This window comes from Myodes glareolus, chromosome 5 (assembly GCF_982192425.1).
Source record: "Myodes glareolus chromosome 5, mMyoGla1.1, whole genome shotgun sequence".
NCBI lineage: Eukaryota > Metazoa > Chordata > Mammalia > Rodentia > Cricetidae > Myodes > Myodes glareolus.
This window is the reverse complement of record NC_142030.1, coordinates 104,751,296-104,776,053: the sequence shown is the minus strand read 5'-3', so window position 1 is coordinate 104,776,053 and position 24,758 is coordinate 104,751,296. Positions and strand designations below refer to the sequence as shown.

The following is a 24,758-nucleotide window of genomic DNA, read 5'->3' as shown; positions in this document are numbered from 1 at the left end:
ATGAAAGGAATGCATGTTTCTAGTATAACAACATTAAATAAGTTGCAATAAATCATGTATTCTTCTGGGTCTCAATATAGAAAATGTTTCAAGAATCAAAGTATTACTTGCTAATCAGCTGGACATTTCACTGCATTCCCTCAGCAGTTTCTACATTCTACACATCTAAAGAATTTCTGTATTTAAAGGCATTGTATTATCAATATAGACTACAAAACCACATGCTACTTGACTTAAAAGTAAGCTGATACTTACACTGAACAGCAAATGAAGCTAAAAGGGCAGCAGTATTATAAGGACAGGACAATCTAGTAAGACAAAAAAGAAAATACATAATCCAAGGATGAATATAATTTCAAATGCACTGTAGTTTACATTATACTACTGATTCTGGAAATTTCCATATGCACTAATTTTAATCACAATTAAATTAGTTACGCTGGGCTTTGTGGCATACATCTATGATCTCAACACTTACGAATTTGAGATGACTGGCAGTCTGAGGCCAACCTAGGCTACATAATAAGATAATGTCTCAAAAGACAAACAAAAGAATCCCCTAAAAAGTCTGATAAAAGGAACTAATACTACAAAAACCCATTTTAAAAAATGTGTTACAGCAATCAATCATAAGTTATTTAATACAGAATTTAAAGGTTATTTTTGTTTTTGTTTTTTATTGTTTTTCCTTTTTTGGTTTTGTGAGACAGGGTTTCTCTGGGTAGCTTTGGAACTTGGCTGGGAACTCTCTCTGTAGACCAGGCTGGCTTCGAACTCACAGAGATCCACCTGCCTCTGCCTCCCGAGTGCTGGGATTAAATGCATATGCCACAACTGCCCAGCTGATTTAAAGTATTTTTATACTGTAAAAATAAAAATTAAAAATAGCTCACCTTCCAGTAAGAATGTCTTGCTTAATTTGCAAAAAATACTGATACCTTTTTTAAAAAAAGATATTTATTAGAATCAATTTGAATTCTTATATATTATACACATATTAATGAAACTAAATATTTAAATATTTCCTTTTGTAGTCTACACATTAGCAAATAAACTCAGCATATGCATACATTAGCAAAAAATACCAGAAGTAGGCTTGACTACAAGTCTTTAAAATTCATTAATACATAAAATTTTGCATTTTGAATATCTTGTTTCAATTATAAAACTACTCAAGACTTCTAAGATTTCTGCTACCAGGAAGGAGACTTGGGAGCAACAGTCTAAGGATTGGTCCATGCAAGAAGAATTGGAAGCATAGTTGACATAGAAATAGACAACACACACAGAAAACAGTGAAAGGAAGCAATCCTGTCTGTATAAACAGGAAGCCATTACAAGGACAAGCCTATGTGCAGATCAGTTTGTTATTATGATTAATGTAGAAGAACAACTGTCTACTTCCACTGGAGTTAAGAAAGCTCTTTCACCAGAAAATTAATTGAATTCCTTCTCCTGCTATTGCTCTAGTATTAGAGTGGTTACACGATCAGCTTCCTTTAACACAAACAATAGTATACTGTGACATGCTACTGAGGCTGCCTACAAAGTGGCACTGTCCTTCTGTCCCTGATAGAGGGCAAGCTAGTCAATACCCGGACAAAATCACCTGTGTTCAATTGGTATAAAAACAATTTCATGATTTCAAACATTAAACAGGAAGTTTATGGGCTTCATTCAACTTTTAAAAAGTCAAAACGCAAACTGGTATTATATACTTAATTCAATACAGCACAATTTTATCAGATATTTTTAGTTTCATAATCAAAAGCTAAAGATGGGATTGGTGGCATAAGTCAATGGCAGAGTATGTGCTTACCATGTACAGGCCTAATATCACTAAAAAGAAGAAAAAATTAAAAGGTTTTTGGTACAAAAAGAGTTTTATAGTTGTGATTTAAAGGTAATATATGCATTTGATATAATTTTAAAATCCTACACAAATTATACTTATCAAAGATCACTTATATATTCATTTAACAAAAAAGGAATTCTCAATACAAACTAGAATTTAAGTTCTAAAGCAGTCTATTACTTCAGGCAAATTACTAAAATTTGGGCAAGCCTTAATTTCTACATTTGTAAGGGAAATAAGATCACTTGCCAGGAGTTTTAGGAATTTAAAAAATTCAGTTCTAATGATGCTGATACTTGCCAAAAATGAAGTACATTTTATCATGATGCAAGACTTTGATGCCATTGGTTTTCTTCCCACTAATTCAAAATGCTATCTCAAGCAAGGAGATCCAGGAAACGTTCTTTTTTGTGAAACCTAAACTACTCCCAAAGAGTGAGCAGCTGTGGCTAAGGGACACTTGATACTAATGATGATCATCACAGCAAAATATTTCTTTTTCTTTCTTTCTTTTTGAAAATAGAAGTTTTCATATAATTTATTGATTATGATTTCCCCTCCCCCAACTCCTCCCAGATCTTCTCCACTTCCCCACCCACCCAAATACACACCCTTTCTCTCTCTCTCATTATAAAATAGGCATCCAAATAGCAACAATAACAATTAATATAAAACAAACACACAAAACAGAATAGGACAAAACAAACACACAAACAGACCACCCCCACAATAAAGCACAAGAAACATACTGACACAGAGGAAAGCACATTACACACACACAGAAAATCTATAAAAACAAAATTGAAAACCTTTGTCTATATGTATTTGTCATCAGTGTGTGGGAATGTGTACATGAATACATGAGCCCACAGAGACCAGAAGAGTACCCTTAAATCCCTGGAAGTAGAGTTACAGGCAAGCTGTGAGGCACCTGACATGGTGCTGGGAACCAAAGTAGGGTACTCCGCAAGAACAGTATGTGCTCTTAATACTGAGCCATCTTCATCAGCCCCACACTAAGTACTGCTTAGCCCTGGCTCCCTTGCTATAATACTAGAATTACCTGAGGAACTATACATGTCTTTACTCAGGGGCTATGTCAGTGACATTACACCAGAATATCTAAGGGTATAGACAACTACTGTGGTTTAAAGTGCTCCCAAATAATTATAAATTACTAATCAGGGTAGAGAATCCCTTTTGTATACTTATGATGATTAAATAAAATGTAGTCATGTACCACAATTTACAAACAGCAATACTTATAAGGATTAAAGAGCATTGAAATTAAACATTATTTCTAATAAAAACAGAGAATCTTCTACACTGATAGCTTGAGCACAAGTTCCCAACTGTTTACACAATTTTACTCATCTTCAAGTTCTGACTCAATTAACAGCGAAACACACCCTCATTGTTTCCATTATATACTATTAACACACATATAGGTTCTAATAGGAAATTCAGTTTTCTGTGTGAATTAGATTTTGAACCCAGCTATTAGATGAATGTGAGATGTTCCCACAGGCTCGAGTTTGAACACTTAGTACCCAGCTGGTGGTGCTGTTGTGGAAGGTTGTAGAGCCTTAAAGAGGAAGAACCTTGCTAGAGGAAGTTAGTCACTGGGAGCAGGCCTTGAGGTTTGATAACCCAGTTCCCTTCCTGTTCTCTCTCTGCTTTCGGGTTATATATGTAATATAACACCAGTTGCTTCATGCTCCTGCTGACATACTTACCCTGATGTGATGGGCTGTAACCAATGCTAAACTCCAAGTCAAAATGAGCCCTTCTTCCCTTAAGTTCTACTTGACAAGTATTTAATCATAACAATAAGAAAAATAACTAATACAATATAACTTGCAATTCATGTAAAATTAGGTAAACTTTTAGTATCCTGAGAATTATTTATAATGATAAGATTATTTTAAACATTTAACAGAAACAACATATTTGCTAAATTTAGTATGTAAACTGTATTGTGATACATAAAATATGGTTTTAAGGAAGGAAAAGCAACAACAAAAACAAAGCTATAATGGTAAATTAAACACAACTTTGTGTTTCAAGGCAAATTAGCATACATTCTATTACTGTTGCAATGGTTCCACCTGTCTAATGTAGCACCTGTACTCTAGTGTCTCCTCATTATCAAAAAAGTAACATCTGCAAACAGAAAAGACTCTCAGGGACGATGACCTTTTTTTAAAAGCTTGGGTAAGTATTGAGAACTCCACAGAAATTCAAGGATTGATTCAACCAATTTATTATTTTGCTGCTCCATTCTATCACAACACTACAATAATTCTGATAGTCACTCTCCAATACTCTTATATCTGAGAAGTGTACAGAAAGTATAGTATTCTAATTCTTTTCATTTAAATAACTAATTCTGCATTTCACCAAACACACAAGGTTATCATTCAGCTTACTTTAACAGTGACTGTCATTACTTCTCTTATTTCTACCCTAAACATTTTACCTAGGTCTCAAGAACACTGCTGAAATGCTGCTATAGATCATTCTCAAGTAGAAGTGACACGCTGAGACTTAGAATGGGCAGTCAGATGGGCATGGAGAGGCCCAAATGTGCTTTATCACTGTAACATTTTCTTTGGAATTAAAAGTTAATATCATCCTTCACATGATATTAATATATATGAAATCTTATGCTCTCCTCAACAAAAAGAAAGGAAAAACCTAGAATATGCTTTTGATGAAAAAACCATATATACCAAAAACTCTCAATATGCAGCATGCCTTGGATATAAGCCAGTGCCATCTCATATTCTCATTCAGTTTCAGCAGTGCTGCTTGTGGTTGAAGAGGTGGCTCTGGGTATTCAAAACCTGAAAGCTCTCCCAGTCATCCAAAAAGGGAGGAAAGGGTTACCGTAGGACAATTAATAAACTCTTCAGTATAAATTAGAAGTTTAAGTTTTCAGCATAGTCATTTATTTTTGCCTAGTTATTTGCATTTTTCATATTAAATCTTTGCCAATGTTTTCAAAAGAAACTATTCCATAAACCCACCTTGTATATTCTTCTTGTAACTTGTTGGGATCACTTACAAAGAATTTGACTCTGAAATTCAAACTGTAAGGAGATCCTCCTAAAATTAACAAAAACAGCTCTAATTAATCAGATTATGTTAGGCTATCATCTTTATAAGGAATATTTGCAAAACATCAAGTAAATAGTATGCTCACTCTTTAGCTGCTTCCTTATTGGTTTGTTTGGATCCAGCCACCTCTGAAAAATAAAGAGAGATTTCTTTTTTCCTTGAGAAACTAACATATCAGTTATTGTATATCTGTTCCAATTAAAGACCTCATTTTGGAAGATGGTTAGGTAGAAGCAAAATTAAATTTGAAGCAATATTGCTTCATAATTGCTAGTGATGCTGAAGATTCACCCATGGCAGGTGAGACTGGGCTGCATTAGAAAGGCAGTGCAGCAGGAGCCTGGGAGCAAGCAAGTCAGCAAAGATCCTTCAGTGTTTCTGTTTAGGCTCCTGCCTTCATGTCCCTTGAGTAAGACAAAATAAATAAATAAAACCCTTTGTCCCCAAGTTACTTTTGCTCAGTGCTGTATCACAGCAAATTAGCATAGTCATAAACTACATTTACCTTAATGTGAGATTTATCTAATTGTGAGATTAATATACCCAAAGCGGGATTTCCTTGAACAGTTTTTCTTAAAACTAAAATACTCTGATATAAAAAACACAAATACACTGGGTGTGATGGCACACACCTCTAATCCCTGCCCTTGGGAGGCAGAGGCAAGCAGATCTCCATGAGTTTGAAGCTAGCCTGATCTACAAAGTGACTTCCAGGTTAGCAAAGGTGATTATACAGAGAAAACCTGTCTCAAAAAACCTTAAAAAAAGGAAAAAAAAAAGAAACACAAATATTTAATTAAATGTGTGAAGATGACATAGCTTAGAAATAATATTATAATAAGCATTGAGAAACTTAATAATGTTCATGAATGACATCAGTGAGACAGGATTTAGGTTTTTGATTAAAACTGTAAAGGTGAGGCTGCAGAGACAGATCAGAGGTTAAGAGGACTGGCTGCTCTTTCAGAGGTCCTGAGTTCAATTCCCAGCAACCACATGTTGGCTCGAAACCATTTCGGGCTCACAAATATCTGTAATGAGATCTGGTGCCCTCTTCTAGCTTACTGTAAATGCTGTACACATAATAAATAAATCCTTAAAAAAATGTGAAGGTAGAAACTGATAACATGTAGTGTTGGGCTGTTAAATGACAGAATCCATTTAAAAGAATTATTTAATCAAGAAAACAAACAAAAATTAGGTTTGGGCTGGCGAGATGGCTCACTTGCATAGAATGGCATTGGAAGCTAAGCCTGATGACCCAAATTTAAGCTCCTACGGATGGTGGACTTGATTTTCAAAATTTGCCCTCTGGCCTCCACACCTGTTCTGTGACACACACAGTTGCATACTACCACATACATACACACAATAAGTAAATGTAAAAAACAAAAAGATGAAAAAATTCAACAAACAAGTCAACCCACAAAGAACTCTTTTACATCAATAAGAAAAAAAGTGAGCCAGGTGGTGGTGGCACATGCCTTTAATCCTGGCACTGAGAGGCAGAGGCAGGAAGATCTCTGTGAGTTCAAGGCCAGAGAGTTCAAAACCCTGTGGGGGGAAGGGGAGAAAGAAAAAGAAGAAAGACCAGTATTAATAGAAAAAAATAGGCAATGGACAGTAAGTTCACAACTAGGGAATAAAAGGCATTTAAATATATAAAGATAGCCAATCTAGATCATAATTAAAGAAATTCAAAATAAATGCTATGCTGGGCTCTGCTTTTGAGACAGGGTTTCAGTAATTAAAACGAATGTTGCTTTGAACTTATAAACTCCCTCCAGAGCCTCCAAAGTGCAAGTACAGGCATGTGCCACCACACCTCTGTACACAACAACATAAACTTTTTAAAATGAGTGTCACTCTAATGAATGACATTGGTATGTCATTATGTCTTTGTTTCATTTCTAATTGTTGGGATAAAATACCCTGACAAAAGCTACTTAAAGGTGAACGTGTTTGTTTTAGCTCACAGTACCAGGACCACTCTAGAAGTTCACTCGAGAAAGGAGGTCACAGCTGCAGGAGATAGAAGCAGCTAGCTATTTATACCACATCCATGGTCGAGAGCAAAGAGTAATAAAACAGTGCACACATGCCGGCACTTTGCTCACTTTCCTCCTTTTAGTACAGTTCAAGGGAATGATTCCACCAATTTTAGGTCTTCCTTCCCCTATCAACTAACATACTCAAGAAAATCTCACACAGACATACCCAGGGGCCAATATACACAGTTCCTTATTAGGAATCTTTCCCAGGTGATTCTAGATTGTATCATATTGACAACTAAAACTAACCAATACAAACTACTTTTATTGCTAGCCGATTACTACTCCAGTCCACAGATGTGTCACTGTGGATGGCTAAGTTATTCTGTTCTTTTGAATAATATGAACATCTAAGCATAATTATTTTTGTGTGTGTATAGAAATGTTTTCAAGCCTTAAATAGATTTTGAAAACAAGTCTTATAAATTTTATTTTACTTTGCGGTGTGGGAGAATGTTATGTATTCTGTCAATTACATTTTAAATAAACATTGATTGGCCAGTAGGCAGGCAGGAAGTATAAGTGAGACAACCAGACACGAAGTATAGGCAGGTCAAGTAGAAGAGGAGAATTCTGGGAAGTGGGAAGCCCATTCCTATGCAGTCCCAGCCCAGACACAGCAAGATGTGACTGTCTCGCTGAAAAAGGTACCGAGCCATGTAGCTAATATAGACAAGAATAATGGCCAAATATGAGTTATAAGAGTTAATAAGAAACCTGAGCTAGTGGGCCAATCAGTTTATAGTTAATGTAGACCTCTGTGTGATTTCTTTGGGACTTAATGACTGTGGGAACCGGATAGGACAGAAACCTCAGACAACCTGTGTATGCAAATGTATAAACATGCTCATGTGTATGTGAGTAGACCTGTGCGCATGAACATGTATGTATGTGAAGGCTAGAGAATAATCTTGGATGGTGTTCCTCAGAAGGCATGAAATCAGAGATGTAGAGTGCTCCAATTTGGCCAGTATTTGGTCATCTTCTAGAAGAACTTCCAGTAGAAATAGATTGTGATTGTTCAATTATACTTGGTATTATTGTTGATATGTTGAAAGGATTAGCTTCACACAGCCTTCCTACTGTATCTTAGCTAGTGAGTGCTACTGGTTTTTTTTTAACTATGGCAAGTGTAATTTCCAACATTTTTCATTGTTTTTCTTATATAAATGGTATAACTTCTCTAATCACCACACTGGCATCTGTATGTGGTTGCATATGGAGGGCAGAAATTAATGTTGGAAATCTTCCTCAAACACAACACCTTATTTTAAAAATATATTATATTTTATTGGGGGTACATAAATATACCATGTGTGCACATTGAGGTCAAAGGACTACTTTCAGGACCATGTGGGACCCAGGGATCAAACTTGGGTTATCAGATGCAACAGTAAGTGCCTTTACTGAGCCATCTTGCTGATCCTCCAGTTTATTTTTTGAAACAAGGCCAGTAAGACACAAGGGCTCTTCCTGTTTCTGCTTCCTTGATGATGGAATTATAATGTACTGTTGTGCTTAGCTTTTTATATGGTTTCTGTAATATCAAACTCTAGTCCTAATTATGTATGGCAAGCACTTTACCAACTCAGTCTTCCAGCCCAAAAGATGTTTTATTTCAATATTTATTGTATACATACTAATGTGCCAAGCCTTGCTGTATGCAATGCATATGTAAAAATTCAATTCATCTCCTTAACCCCAGACTGATACTATTTGTATATCTTTACAGACTGCTCTTCCCAATATAAATTATGGTTTATTCACTTGAGTAAATCTATTTTATAGTGTTGACTTCCCTCAAATATTGGTGTCTACTTGTTAAATACTTATTATTTGTAACTACTTTCTGTCTTCGGAGAAAAGACAAAATATATAGTTTGACTCTGAATAGTTGGCGAGGGATTCATAAGCTGCTACTAGGTTCTAACAGCTAGTGTCCATGTTTATCTAGTCTCTGGTTCACCAAGATGTGAACTGCTCTGCCCCACTAGTTCTTCCATGTCATGATAAACTAGCATCTTTGAACTGTGTTTCTACTAGGTATTTTATCACAGCAATACAAAAGTAATCAGTGGGGAAACTTTTAGTATAGCTATGTTGTACTGTCTAGTATCTTTCCATTTCAACTTGAAGAATTTGCCTTAAGCATTTAAGATAAATCTAGTGGCAATGTAATAACTGAACCTTTACCTCTGGCAACTTATTTTGTTTTGTGAGATCAAATCTCACTGACTTAGGGTTTTATTGTTGTGAAGAAACACCATGGCCATGGCAACTCATATAAAGGGAAACATTTAATTGGGGCTCATTTATAGCTCAGAGGTTTAGTTCATTATCATCATGGCAGAAAGTATGGTAGTGTGCAGGTAGACATGGTGATGGAGAAGGAGTTAAGAGTTCTATACCTTGATCAGCTGGCAGAAGGCAGACAACTGGTTTGAATTTCTAAGACCTCAAAGTCCACCCCCTAGTGACAAACTTCCTCCAACAAAGCCACACCTATTCCAATAAGGCCATACTAATAGTGTCACTCCCTGTATACATGAGTGTAAACACTCAAGTATTTAAACATATGAGTCTATGGGGGCCACTGCTATTCAAACCATCGGACTCACTAAGTAGCCAGTCTGGCTTTATCTCCCAGTGCTCCTGTTTCAGTCTTCAAGTGCTAAGACAAGTGCCATACTTGAATTTTCTCACATTTGAAGTAATTTTGCTGGATAGAGAATCTATCAGATCACTACAGTTTTCTTCCAGTATTTTAACTATATTTTTTCCATTGCCTCTGGATTGCAAGTTTTCTATTAAGAAATCTCCTACTATGTTTGTAATAGTCTGTCCTGTCTCCTTTTAATAGCCAAGCCACACCTACTCCCTCCCTGATCTGCTAAGGCAGGCTGATCTTCAGCTTCCAGGCTGAGCTCCTTTCTTTTCTGTCTCCCTCTTGAAGAGGCAGCTTCTGCCTCTCCCTACTTCTCCCCTCCCCCAATTCTGTCTTTCTGTCTGCCTCTCTGCTTTTCTCCCCTTCTCCCTCCTCCCCCATATCCCACTAAATAAATATCTAACCTCTCTCTGCATGGCGTGCCTATCCATGTCTCTGTCTCTCACCTGCCATGTGGTTTCCTGCCTGGGACCAGCTGCCTTCAGAGACCTGCAGTGTGGTCTTGTGGCGTGCCCATCTGTATGTCTCTCCCTGTGGCCTGCTGCAGCTACTCAGGGAACTGCACCTTCCCTGCCTGGGACTGGCTGCTCTCAGTAAAATGGATTATTAAAAATATGCTGCAGGATCCCCGCTAGCAGTAGGCAGCAGGCCCTGAGAGCAGCCAGTCCCAGGCAGGGGTCACTGCAGGTCCCCAAGCAGTGGCTGGTCCAGGGCAGGGAGATATGCAGCAGCAGGCAAGAGACAGAGACATGGATAGGCATGCCATGCAGAGTGAGGCTCAATATTTATTTAGTGGTTATGGAAGAGAGGAGAGAAGGGGAGATGAACAGAGAGGGGGAGGAGAGAAGGGAGAGACAGAAGCTGCCCCTCTGAGATGGAGACAGAAAAAAATGAAGGAACTCAGGCCAGAAGCTGAAGATCAACAGCTTGGTTGCGGAAGTGGGTGTGGCTTGTCTCTTAAAAAGACAGAACAATCATTACACTTGAGACCTGCTCTTTGCTGCCTGCTGCCACAGTGCCCACTGCTGTGGCTCAGGGATGTGCAACATTTTTTAATGAATCCATTACAGTGTTGAGGATCCTCTGTACCTGTTGAGACAGTTTTCTCTCACTTCTTTCAAGATTCTTTTTGTTCACCACAGTTTTTAATCACTCAGATGTTTCTTCAAATTTGGAAGCTTTTGGCTACTAACTTTTTCCAATAATATCTTCATTCCCTTCTCCCCACTTTTTAGAGGTATTCCTCAGGTTTGATTTTTCTACTAAGTCTTCATAGATTCCATTTTCTAAGGAATCCTTAAAATTTAGATAGTGGTATGCATATACCAGCACAGGAGTATCATGTGATGTTAAAAGTAACCCAAAATGGAAAAAGAAGCAGTTGAAAAACAGAAAACATTTGAGGGAAGTTGACACTATGAAATAGATTTACCCAAGTGAATAAATCATATTTTATATTGGGAAGAGCAATCTGTAAAGATAAATACTACCAATCTTAGGGTTAAAAATAAAAGGTGAAAAAGAGAAAAACCATGGTGCGTAAGATTCATAGTTTTCCAGTTTTTAGCCCAAGAGCAAGCTCTCATTGTTTATGAGATAAGCGACATGCTTGAGACATGCAGAAGACAGTTAAGACAGAACCTTGGATAACTGAAGTTGAGTTCTGAAGGGAGAAATCAATGGAAAACTAAGGTCCCAACAAACACAGACATACAAGCCACCATAATTCATGCTGAAAGACGAAAAAAAATACATATGTATAGAAAGACCCAAGAGTACCCCACCACCAACAAACAGCGGGAAACTTTAAAAGGTGAGTACAGCACATGCAAAATGGCTTGGTAAATAAAGGCACCATCCAAGTTAGGTCCCTGGGAACCAAATATTGGGAAGAGAGAACTAATACTATGTTGTGCTCAGAACACCACAAGTATGCTGTGACATACTTGTACCCACATACATATACACAAAAAGTATTCACAATCTTTCTTCCTTGTGACCCTGTATGCTAAAACCACAAAAACAAGCCTCTGTTTAAAGAAATTATCTTTTGTACTATACTGTTACCAATAGTTGATAACAATCAGTCTGTCTATGATGGGGATATGGGGATTGAACCAAAGACTTTATATGGGATAGACAAGTACATTATCACTGAACTATATATTCTCAAGCCTTTCAAAAGGTGGGGTCTCATTAAGGCTTTCATTGAACTCTTTCAGTATCCTTGTAGGTCCTTGAAGCTATTATCTAACTTAGTTTCTCAAGAAGTTGAGTGCACCACTTTGAAATTCTTATCTGTGCCCACAGGTTGACTAGGAAAATTTAATTCAGTGATACTGGTGGATATATAATTTTTAGTTTCCTAATGCATATCAGTCAGTATTTAGTAAATACTCTTTTCATAGTGAAAGGAATAGATAATAATTTTTATCCTATATAAATGACACTTCAATTATGCATATTTGGTTAAAAAAACACCTAGGGCGGGGCTGGAGAGATGGTTCAGAGGTTAAGAGCATTGCCTGCTCTTCCAAAGGTCCTGAGTTCAATTCCCAGCAACCACATGGTGGCTCACAATCATCTGTAATGGGGTCTCTAGTGCCCTCTTCTGGCCTGCAGGCATACAAACAGACAAAATATTGTATACATAATAAATAAATAAATATTTAAAAAACACTTAGGGCTCACTTTCTTCAGATGGGGAAAAAGACAAGGCTACCTCCCCACCACTGCTATTCAGTACTGTCCTAGTGATCCCTTGCCATGCAATAATAAACAAAAAATAATGAGGGACAAACAAAAGAATAGAGTAGACAAAAAAATAAGTGTCTATATGATGTAATAATTTACCAGTGCATACTAAGAATAATGAAATAAATAAATAGACTAGGCGTCTATAAAGATACAAGATTATGACAAATTGGGTGCTCTGGAGTTTACACAAAAGAATAAGGTAGTTTTATGTTTGTTTATTTATTTATTTTAGTTTTGGGGACAGAGTTTCTCTCTGAAGACCTGGTTGTCCTGGAACTATCTCTGAAGACCAGGGTAGCCTTGAACTCACAGAGATCCACCTTTGCCTGCCTCCCAAACGCTGGGATTAGAGGTAAGCACCATCACGGCCTAGATTGTAAGCATTATTTTTCACTTAAAAATTTAATGGTACTTTTTAATCATAGTAAGGACTAAATTAGATATATGTAAGACAGCTTCTTAACTACACATGTTTCATAAATATTATTCCTTATTTTTTTCTTTAAAGAATGGAATCTTTTTAATATATTAGTTATCCTCAAAGCTTTAGGATAACTTCACATTGATAATTAGTAGAGATAGGGAGATGGTTCAGTAGATAAAAATGCTTACTGTGCAAGCATGAAGATCTGAATTTAAACTCTTAGCACCCACATAAAGTTAGACATAAGAGTTTCTGCCTGTAACCCCAGGCATTAGAGCATGGAGACAAGTAGATTCTGAAAGCTTGCTGGTAAGTCAGCCTAGACTAAACAGCAAGATTCCAGTTCATTGAGAAATCCTATCTTAAAACAAGGCAGAGAATGAGAAAGACATCACTTATCTCCTGTTCTGTCTTGCACACCCATACATTAGCATGCAACACACACACACACACACACACACACACACACACACACACCAATTAATAGTAGGACAATATAAGAACTAAACTCTTAAGTCTTTGCCTTGGAAATATTCTGGAATCAGATAGCTCTTTTTCTGAATATTAAAATAAAAAGCTCAGTAGTAGAAATAACAGTTCTGTGTCAAAAAAGAAAAATGAGCACAGGGAATTAGGAGAGCCAAGTCATTGATTTTACTAATGTAAGAAGTAGCTCAAGATTTAACTCTGTGTATTCAAGTAATGGCTTTGAAAAATATGAGTGCTGCCCTGGAAAATTTCCAAAGCCGCCCCTTCCTTTCTTTCTTTCTTTCTTTCTTTCTTTCTTTCTTTCTTTCTTTCTTTCTCTCTCTCTCTCTCTCTCTCTCTCTCTCTCTCTCTCTCTCTTTCTCTCTTTCTTTCTTTCTTTCTTTCTGGTTTGTTGAGATAGGTTTCTCTGTGGCTTTGGAGCCTCTCCTGGAACTAGCTCTTGTAGACCAGGCTGGCCTCGAACTCAGAGATCTACCTGCCTCTGCCTCCCAAGAACTGGGATTAAAGGCATGTGCCATTACCTCCTAGCTTCCAAGGTCTCTTTTAAGATGTAAAATTCTATAACCATTCTATTTAAAAGGCCTTATGATAGAATTTGGAATTTATTTAATTTATGTATTTATTTCTGTGTTTGCCCACATGAGTTTGTGTACTATGTATGTAAGAAACCATAGAGGCCAGAAAAGGGTATCAGATCCCCTAGAACTAGAGGTACAGGGGATTATGGAGCTGTCCTAAGAGTCCTGGAAACCAAATCCAGGCCCTCTGCTGTTTGAGGAGGCTGCTAGTTTGTTCTCAACTGCTCAACAGCAAAATAATCACACAGAAACCATATTATTTGGAATACTGTTTGACCAATAGCTTAAGTGAATCTCTGGCTAACTCATCTTAATTTAACCCATTAATCCGTGTATTACTACAAGGCTGTGGTTTAGAGGGTAAAAGTCCAGCTTCTGTCTTTGGTGGAGCTACATGTGTTCTCACTGACTCCGCCTTCTTTCTGCCAGCATTCAGTTTAGTTTTCCCCACCTAACTCTGTTCTGCCCTGCTCTGCTATAAGCTCAAAGCAGTTTCTTTATGAACCAATGGCATTCACAGCATACAGAGAGGAATCCCACATCACCTCCCCTTTTCTGTTTATAAAAAGTAAGGTCTTAACATAGTAAAATTACATATAACAAAGCAGCTATCAAGTAAGAATTATATTTACAATTTTTATATCTATTTTATCTTTTATCATAGCTAAGGAAAACTATCACTACATATTCTTCAACTCCATTACAGACTCCAAAACGATACAATATTACCTAAGTAAACAGAAAATGCATTATAACAACTTCCAAAACTCTAGAATTGACAGAGACATCTTGCTGCCAGGACAGTCAACCAAAGTTCTTCTGTATCATTGGGGCATCCATCTTCAGCCTACAGGCCCATACTATCCAGCAGACTTTCCCATGAAGCAGGAAGTTCCAAAGACAGTTGTGCCTATATTGGCAGATTGTAAGTCACTTTCTTCTGTGTCCTGCAGAATGTCTGGCAGACTCTTTCATGAAGCAAGAACCCTGAAGTAAAGTCTCACCTTTAAGCAAGTACAGCAATCATTTCTCTGTGGGTCCTGCATGTCCAGTTTATACAGTATACCATTAAGCAGCACAGGCAAGAACAGTCCCTTGCCCAAATGGCTAGTAAACCAATGCCCATCTTCCTCTTGATGTAACTGGTTCTGCCAGGAGCAGATGTGTCTCACTGTCATGAAAAGTCCTACATTCTTAAAACATTTTAAATGTCATATTCTGAAGGTCTCTGGAAGTTTTGAAGGCTATCTAACTGAAATTTATTTCTATGTATCTAGAAAACCTAACTAACATGATTGACTAATATAGATGATTATCTATTAACCTATATTTCTTAATTACACATTACATATTTAAATGAGTTGCAGAAACACAATACCTTAATCTAGAGCAGAAATACACATATAACAAAACTGACCTTAAATTTATATCAATAAACCAAGATCAATATCAATGCATATTATTCATCTCTATAGAATATCTCCCCTTTAAATGTAAATAAACATTTATAAACAATATTTGGGAATTTGGGCATAGTTCTCTCCAAAATGCTTCCTGCTTTTTGTTGGATGAAGTAATTTTTTGGGGTGTTTATAGTGACCTTACAAGGGGTCTTGGTCCATCAAACCACATTAGTCTGGAAGGATTCCATAGGTTCTCCTCCTTTGTGGAAATAAAAGAAGAACTTGTTTTCCAAAGCAACATATCCTTAGACCCAAATTTGGAACTCAAGAAACCTTTAGAATATATATGTTGGTTTAGCTTAGAAGCCCATAAGCTAATGAAATGTCTCTGTACTTAGTTCATTTACAATCAAAAAATTCAAAGAAAACACAATAATGTACATAATCGACTCTCAGTGTATATTCCATCTTTACGTAGCTTATTTTTCTTTATTCCTATTACTTTTTCTACAAGTTTACTCTGTATCTTTAAAGACATTATTTATTTTTTTAAAAACCATTTATTTCTTTTTATAACTCTCTGTACTCTTTTACTTCTTTTTCCCAAGCCTACGTACATTTATCAAACATTGTGATCCAGTTAGAGGTCTTTCCCATCTGGATTTGTCTTTATTGCATATCTGTAATTATTTTCTGACCGGAAGTGCTTCTTAAAATGCTAAGTTTCTTTAATAAGACTAAGGCTGCTTTTCCTTTTGGTGCCCCCCAGTCTAACATGGCAGGGTGGAGGTCTGTTTAGCATGAGCAATGCTCACAGCCCCAGTTTTCAGGCACACAGCAGGTCTATGCTGCCATTAAGCAAGTTGGAGCACTCTGCTCACAAACCCCATTTAAATGCTCCATAGTCATACCTCCCAAAAGAGTCAGAGTTTATGTTGACAGCACAGTCTGGCAGGGAAGCTGTTGTTTCAAAACCATAAAGCTTTTTTTCTGCTACCACTGAATCAGGAACACCTTTTTCTTTTCTTTTCTTTTTCTTTTTTTTATTTTTTTTTTGAGTACTGACATTATTTTTAACCCTTTCTTTTTATTGCTTTTTTTTCTTTTTTTAAATTCAATTTGGCCTTTTCTACTTCTATTTCTCATGTAGATTAGATCTATGTGAGTCTCTCTTAGTGTCCTCACTGTTATCTAAGTTCTCTGGGATTGTGTTTTATAGGCTATTTTTCTTTGCTTTATGTTTAAAAGCCACCTATGAGTGAGTACATGTGATAATTGTCTTTCTGTAGAAAGGAGCCAGTGTTAAGCCGTGGTTAACTCTGCTTTTGTGTGTGTGTGTGTGTGTGTGTGTGTGTGTGTGCGCGCGCGCGCGCGCGCGCGCGCGCGCACGCGCACATGCCTAGAATTCCTTCCCAAGCTCTCTTAGATTTTAAGTGGGTTTTCGTTGGTCACATTGGTGCACCAATTTGTTGTAGGAGGCTACTAGTTTGCTTCCAGCTGCTCAGCCACTAAATAATCACACAGAAACTGTATCATTTGCAATATTGTTTGGTCAATAGCTTAAGCATATTCCTAGCTAACTCATATCTTAATTTAATCCATCTCCATTAATCCATGTATCACCCAAGGCTGTGGCTTACAGGGTAAAAGTCCAACGTATGTCTCTGGAGTGGCTACATGTCTTCTCACTGACTCCACCTTCTTTCTGTCAGCATTCAGTTTACTTTTCCCCACCTAGCTCTGTTCTTCTATATGCTCAAAGCAGTTTCTTTATTAACCAATGGTATTCATAGCATACAGAGTGGAATCACACATCACTCTACAAGAGATGTAAGCTATCAGAGCCATCTCTCCAGCAACCATAAATAAAATAGTAAAACACTGATTCAGAGAACTCTGTCTTCAAACTACAAATTTTCTAAATAGTACAAGTATTTCTTTCAAAATACATTCCTCATGACCAGAAATGATAGCATACACCTGTATCTCAACACTGGGAGGCTGAGGACTTGAGTATGAGGCCAGCATGGACTACATAACCAACACTTCGCATTGAACAGAGAAAGAAAAAACAAAAAACAAACAAACAAAGACTCAGAACTCCATTACATTAATCAAAAGAATAGCATGTTTTTGTTAAGTCCTTCATAGTCTAGTTACATAAAATTACAAAGAATGCAGCTAAGATGTGTTAGTATATACTTCATCTAGGCCCATAATAGGTATATTTCTTTAGTGCAGTTTATAATACTTAATTATCAAAGTAAGCATCTCTATGAGTCACCAGATCTTATCTTCTATTTCTCTGACCTGGTGTTTCTAACTAGAAGAACCAGGACTGGGAGAACTAAAAAGTAGGTAAAAGCCCAAGGAGCTTAAGACTGAGGATTTGCACAGTTCTAAAATGGAAAATCTCATGTAAAAAGGGTCTTCATAAAATATTCTTACTTCAGAAATTTCCACAAACAAAGACTTTTGTTAGAATATCCATGAATATCAACAAAACAATCCAATTTCACCTTAGTAAACTTACATGCACCTAAAGCAGTAGTTCTCAACCTTTCCAATATTGCAATCTTTAATACAGTTCCACAAGCTGTAGTGAAACCCATGAAAAATAATAATATTTTTGTTGCTACTATATAATAGTAACTTTGCCACTGTTATGAATCTTAATGTAAATACTTTTGAAGGTTTGTTAAAGGAGCTGTGACCCACAGGTTGAGAACTGCTGATCTCAAAGGTTTCTTTCTTTAGATCAAGAGGCCTGAGACACAATAAAACTAGTACTACACTTTACAAGTTGACTTATAACTATAAATATCTAAAAGGAATAGACTCAGATACTTTTAAACAACAAGAAACGCAAAACAAGAAAAAGAATTGAGTCTAATTCTTCAATTAAAAATGTTAAACTCATTAAATCTGAAAGGGCTTTATAAAAGGAACACAGAGAAAAACTACAAGGAAATAAAGGGCAACTGCTTGAACTTACTGGGTTATCTGTGGAATCATCAGCCAACTGTAAACCAAAATAGTCTCGCTCAGTCAAATCAAGATGCTTGAAGACTATATCCAACAAAACTTGCCCCTGATCATGTTTCTGGAAGAAAAATAATACAAAACCATCTTTATAGTGTGTTTATGCTTTTTCTTTCTCCCTTTTCCTTTTTGAGACAAGTCTCACAAAATAGCCCTGGCTGGCCATGAACTCACAAAGATTCACCTGCCTCTGCCGCCCAAGAACTAGGATTAAAGGTATGCACTGTATGTTTTTAACCTTGCATAACTTTTTGTTCTTTTTAACTACAATGGCCATTGTTTTTACACTAATGACTTCGTTGAGAATAAAGTTTGACATGTGAATACTTTTTAAGGAAAACTGGTCATAGAGAAAATAATAAATTTGAAGATAAGAATCTTTTGATTGAAAATGTCTCCTGTAGGCTATTATGGTATTTTTGTTATTATATAGCTGCCACAATAATTTATGTATGTCTATATATGTATGTATGTGTATATGCATACATGTCTATGCTATCTCTCTATGCCTTTTATTTTTACACTATATGACTAAAAAGGTGACTACAGTTTAAAATACAGCTTTGAATAGAAGTCAAAAAATCAGCAGATGGAAAAACTTTACAGGAAATTTGAGAAAGGCCTTTGATTTGACAGAACAAAACATTACAATTACATACAGAATTTTAGAAAATATATAACTTTAACCTTTGCAAATCAGTAATGTAGACATTATTCTCCCCATGTTCCACAGCTACTAAATATGGTACAGAAGAAATGATTGAATAATTTACTGAATAATGAACAAAAATAATAGATAAAACAGAAATTAACATGTTTATCAATAATAATAGAAATTAAAATGAGAAGTCACAATGACATGCCATGAGTAGATAGCAAAAAACAAAATCCAATGAGTAAGATAAAAATAGTTATTTACCTATAGAACTATGAAATGATATAATTTGTAGGGAAAAAATTAGAAAACTGTGTGTGCATGCAGAAGTATCCAACTGTGTGTGTGTATGTGGAAGCACCTATCTGTGTGTGTGCATGTGGAATCACCCATCTGTGTGTGTGTGTGCGCACATGTGGGAGCATCCTTTTGTGTGAGTGCATACGGAAGTACCCATCTGTGTGTGTGCATGCAGAAGGACACATCTGAGTATGTGCATATGGATAATCAGAGGTTGATGTCAGCTAACTCCTCTATTGTGCTCAATATCTTTTTAATAATTTTACATTATTTTTACATTTATCTATGTGTGTCTATACAAGTGCACATGTACATGCTGAAGCACATATGTGCAGGTAAGAATTGAAATTTCAGGAGTTAGTTCTCTCCTTTCACCATGCGAGATGCAGAAACTAAACTCAGGTGGTCAAGACTGTCAGCCTGTACCTGCTGAGCCATCTCACTTGTCCCTTTCTAATTTTTGAGTCAGGATCTATCACTGAACCCATAGTTCATTATTTAAGATAGCCCTGGATGGTCAGAATCCTAGTTCCCTAGGATCCTCCCGTCTCCATACCCCAGCATGGAGTTACAGACAGGTGCGGTTATGCTAGCTTTTAATATGAGTACCGAGGATCTAATTTCAGGCTCTTACATACTTTCCATACTTGCACACTTTACTTCCAAGAGCCAGCTCCCCAGACTAAATTTCTAAGTATTAAGCAAAAACAGTAACTCTATCAACTATTTCAGGTATACCTGAATAACAAAACAAAGTCTAATATTGAAAGAAATAGCTTAAACACATCAATGTGTTCACTAGAAAACATAGTATGGTATATTTTACTATTATTTCCTCTCATTGGCTATAGTAGTTAGAAAGATTCTAAATAAAGTTAGAAGCAATCACAAAGCAGAAAGGACTTTTTTTCCCCCCCATAATATAAAGTATAAAGGTAGAACAGATTCCAGAGCTAAATAAATCAGCCAATGAGAGGCAATCAAGAACTAAGTTCCCTTCCTTCTGCCTCACCTACATTCCAGGGCTGGCAATATTTGTTGGCCTTTAACAATTTTATCAGCAACTCCAAGATCCATACCCATACATGATAGCATTCAAGATAACAAACATTTTCTAAAGTTACTGCACAAAGAGACTATACAACATTTCTTATTGGTCAAAACTGCATCAATGGAAAAAAGTATGTGCTTCAAAAGGCACTACTCAATACTGGTGCCCATTTGGTTACCTGTATTAAAACAAAATTAAATACTGCTGCAATCTCCACTCCCCTCTTCCCATTCTGATTAGTTGGTCTTAATGGCTAATAGCGAGGCAGGAACAAGGACAGGCAGGGCTGGGAGGCAGAGAATATAAATAGAAGGAGAAATGAGGAAAGGAGGGAGCAAGATAGAACAAGGAGAGGAAGACATCAGGAGTCAGCACTCAGCTACACAACAAGCCACTGAGAAAGAAGTAAAGAAAGGTATATAGAAACAAGGAAAGATAAAGGCCCAGAGGCAATAAAGAGGGAAAAATTTAAGAAAAGCTGGTGAGAAACAAGCCAAGCTAAGACTGGACATTCGTAACTAAGAATAAGCCTCCATGTGTGATTTATCTGGGAATTGGGTGCTGGTTCCCCCAAAACAACAAAGACCAAAGAGTAAAAAGCCAAAAGAGTAAAAACATCACAATACAGAAGGTAACTGATTATGGGTGAGGGGAAAAAAAAAAAGAACACATCAAGATTGTTGTGTTTCTATATGTATCTGTGTGGATGTATATATGAGAACTGTAACAATTTCCAAAACCTTAGTAACTGTATACATGTATTGCACTGTGATTTAATTAAAAATTCACCTGAAGTTCAAAAAAAAATTACAGTGTTCCTGTCTTGATTAGTCAACAGATTCCTGGTACTTCCATTTGCTGATTTAAAAAAAATAACATGAACACTGCAGTCCAAAAAAGAAGACCAGTTTCAAAAACAATGAGCTTTGAAAGAGTAGAAGGAAGACTTAACAAACACAACTAAGAGTAGTAAGATGACTCGACAGTTAAGAACACTCACAGGCTGCTCTTGCAAAGGACCTGTATTCAGTCCCCCACACCCACATGATGGCTAACAACCACCTCCTAACTCCAGTTCTAGGGGATTAGAAGTCTTATTCTGGCCTTCATGGGCACTAATGCAAATGTTGCACATAAATACATATAGACCAAACATTCAAACATATTAAATAAAAATAATCTTTGAAAGAGAACCCTGGACTGGGGCGTGGTTTCCACTGGATCTCTTTGTCCCTCTTACTAATGTGGCCACATTGAAAAAAATGAGGGTTCTTTATTTAAAAAAACAAATGAAAAAAAACCCAATCTACTCGTTTCTTGCTTTATTAACTTTCTGTTGTCCACAACACAATAAAACAGATCGGGTAAAATTAACCCAAAAGACCTTGATTTTGACTTATGGTTCTGAAAGTATTAAGTAAAGGGACCACATAGAATGACACCATTCTTGCGGGTAGTGTGTAGAGGTCATGTAGGCATCACAAGAGACAGAAAATGTGTAATTTTTATGGTTCAGATATGAAACACCATCCTGAGGTGCATATGTTGAAGAGGTAGTCCTCGGCTGGGGGTACTATTTGGGGAGTGATGTGGGATTTCCTTCTGTAAGCTGTAAATATGTTTTATTACCATTAGTTAATAAAGAAGCAGCTTTGGCCTATGGCAGGACAGAATAAAGCTAGGAGGGAAAACTAAATGCAGGGGGAAAAAAGGGCAGAATTCAGGAGAAGCCATGTAGTTGCTGAAGGAGAAAGATGCCAGAACCTTACCAGCAGGCCACAGACTCGTGGTGATACATATATTAATAGAAATGGACTAATTTAAGATGTAAGAGTTAGCTAGGAATACAGCTAAGCAATTGACTAAACAGTATTGTAATTAATATAGTTTCTTTGTGATTATTCCGATCTGGGTGGCCAGAAAACAAACAAGCAGTCTCTGCTTACAGGGGAGGTTCTGGAAACTTTAGGAGGTGAAAGAAACAAGGTCACTGGGAGCCTGAAGGTGGTGCACGCCTTTAATCCCAGCAGTGGGAAGCAGGAATCCTTCCTGTCTTTCTGCTTCATGATTTCCATGAAGAAAGCAACTTTGTTCTAATACAGATCCCATTATGATATTCTGCCTAACCACAGCCAAGAGATGATGGAACCAAAATAAGTCCTTTCTCTGTTTTTTTTTTCTTTCTGGGTTTAATAGCTGTGAAAAGCTAACACAGAAAATTGGAAGCAGAAAAGTGCAGTAGATGTGGAAATTACTAACCATAGAGTTCTAAAGCATGTGGGATTCATTTAAGGGAGAAATGTGGGAAAATTTAGTGATAAAAGCTGAAAAAGTCAAAGCAAGGAATATTTAAAGGTATGAGAAGGCTAACAGGAATACAGGCAGTAAGCATCAGCTTTATGAGGTTTCAGATGAAAATAAAGATCTATAAGGAAAAGGACTAAAGGCCATTCATGTTACAGGGTGATAAAGTACTTGCATTTTGTCTGTGCACTGAGATTTCTGAAAACTAGAATTTAAAGACAATGCATTAATTAATCTAATGGAGGAAATCCAGCACTCAAGCTATGTTACAGTCATTGCTAGCTGTTTCGTTATTTGTTTTTTGTTTGGTTTGGTTTTTCAAGACAGGGCTTCTCTGGAGCTTCGGGGGGCCTGTTCTGGAACTAACTCTTGTAGACCAGGCTGGCCATGAACTCACAGAGATCCGCCTGCCTCTGCTTCCCAGTGCTGGGATTAAAGGCATGCACCACCACCGTCAGGCTATTGTAGTTTTTTGAAGCAAGGAACAAAACAGGAAGATTAGAAAAATATGTAGTTTGGCTAGAAAATCATGTAGTTTGGCACTTAAACTTTCTGACAATAAGGTTGTGGTTGGAAAAAAACAAACAAACAAACAAACAAAAACACTGGAGTCATTAAAGAAAGCCAAGTTTTGTACCAGGAAAAGAAGACATTCCTTGATGATCTTATAGATAACAGTGAGATTACCTATCACTTATACCAGGGCCGAGAATATAAAGGTATAAACTCATTGGAGAAGATTTCCCATTAAGTAGAGAGTGCTACCTGACGCCTCGATTGCACAAGAACACCTAGAGAAACATTTTTCATGATGTCATGCACAAGAAGGCTACTTCAATCATGGTCCAAAGGAGTCCAACTAATATTCAGGCTGGCAGCAAAACTTTGCACCGTCCATATAATATGTTTGCTGGCACACAGATAAGAGTTTCAAGGTCACAAAGGTTTTTACCTACATTTCAAAGGAAAGCCTGTGCAGAAGTCATATTCCTTATAGGCTACCACTGAAAGGACGATAAATAGAGCAGATGAAATTGCCCAGATGAGAATAAAAAGAAAATAGCTGAAGGATAAACACACCATAAACTAACAATTCCCAGTAGGCTGCTTTAAAAAGCCAGTTAATTAATATTTGATTAGTTGAGTCAGTGAATGAGAACATGGTATACTGAAACAATTCTAAAGTTTATATGTGCTTTTTAGTCCCTCTGCAAGTACTGTCAGCCCTTCAGTTTTTCTTATTTCATATAAGGATCAGTAAAAGAACAAGGCAAACAGGAGAACCAATGGGACCGAATCGAAGACCCGGATATTAGTCCACAACACCTTCAAACACCTGATTTTTGGCAAAGAAGCAAAACATATAAAATGGAAAAAAGAAATCATATTTAACAAATGATGCTGGCATAACTGGATATCAACATGTAGAAGAATGAAAATAGACCCATATCTATCACCATGCACAAAACTCAAATTCAAGTGGATCTTAGACCTCAACATAAAGCCAGCCATACCGAACCTCACAGAAGAGAAATTGGGAAGTACACTTGGATGCATTGGTGCATGGAACCACTTCCTAAATATAACCCCAGCAGCCCAGACACAGAGAGAAACAATTAATAAATGGGACCTCCTGAAACTGAAAAGCTTCTGTAAAGCAAAGGACAAGGTCAACAAAACAAAACGACAACGACAACCTACAGAATTGGAAAAGATCTTCACCAACCCACATTAGACAGGGCTGATCTCCAAAATATGCAAAGAACTCAAGAAATTGGTCATCAAAAGAAAAAAATAATCGAAAAAAAATGGAGTATAGACCTAAACAGAGAACTCTTAACAGAGGAATTTAAAATGGCTGAAAGACATTTAAGGAAATGTTAGTCATCCTTTGTCATCAAAGAAATGCAAATCAAAACAGCTCTGAGATTCTATGCTTATCTGTAAGAATGGCCAAGATCAAAAACACTGATGACAACTTATGCTGGAGAGGATGTGGAGTAAAAGGAACACTTCTGCATTGCTGGTGGGAATGCAAGCTGGTACAACCCCTTTGGATATCAG

At 36.8% G+C, this 24,758-nt stretch overlaps 1 protein-coding gene across 5 annotated transcripts in view; it reads right to left on the bottom strand.

Annotated features, from left to right (window-relative positions):
• Window positions 1-24,758, bottom strand: part of Ptpn4 (protein tyrosine phosphatase non-receptor type 4) — a 171,538-nt gene that overhangs the window by 81,100 nt on the left and 65,680 nt on the right. For 2 of the 5 annotated variants that reach the window (XR_015001474.2, XM_085688356.2), the window contains exons 3-7: window positions 18,338-18,445; window positions 5,061-5,103; window positions 4,885-4,984; window positions 894-938; window positions 256-308 (exon numbers count right to left, since the gene is read on the bottom strand). Coding sequence is in view for 4 of the 5 variants with exons in the window: in XM_085688356.2 (XP_085544482.1) it covers window positions 256-308; window positions 894-938; window positions 4,885-4,984; window positions 5,061-5,103; window positions 18,338-18,445 (349 nt within the window). In the remaining variant the exon portion in view is untranslated. The remainder of the gene's footprint in view (window positions 1-255; window positions 309-893; window positions 939-4,884; window positions 4,985-5,060; window positions 5,104-18,337; window positions 18,446-24,758) is intronic. The other 3 variants (XM_048443811.3, XM_085688357.2, XM_085688358.2) reach the window with 3 other exon arrangements.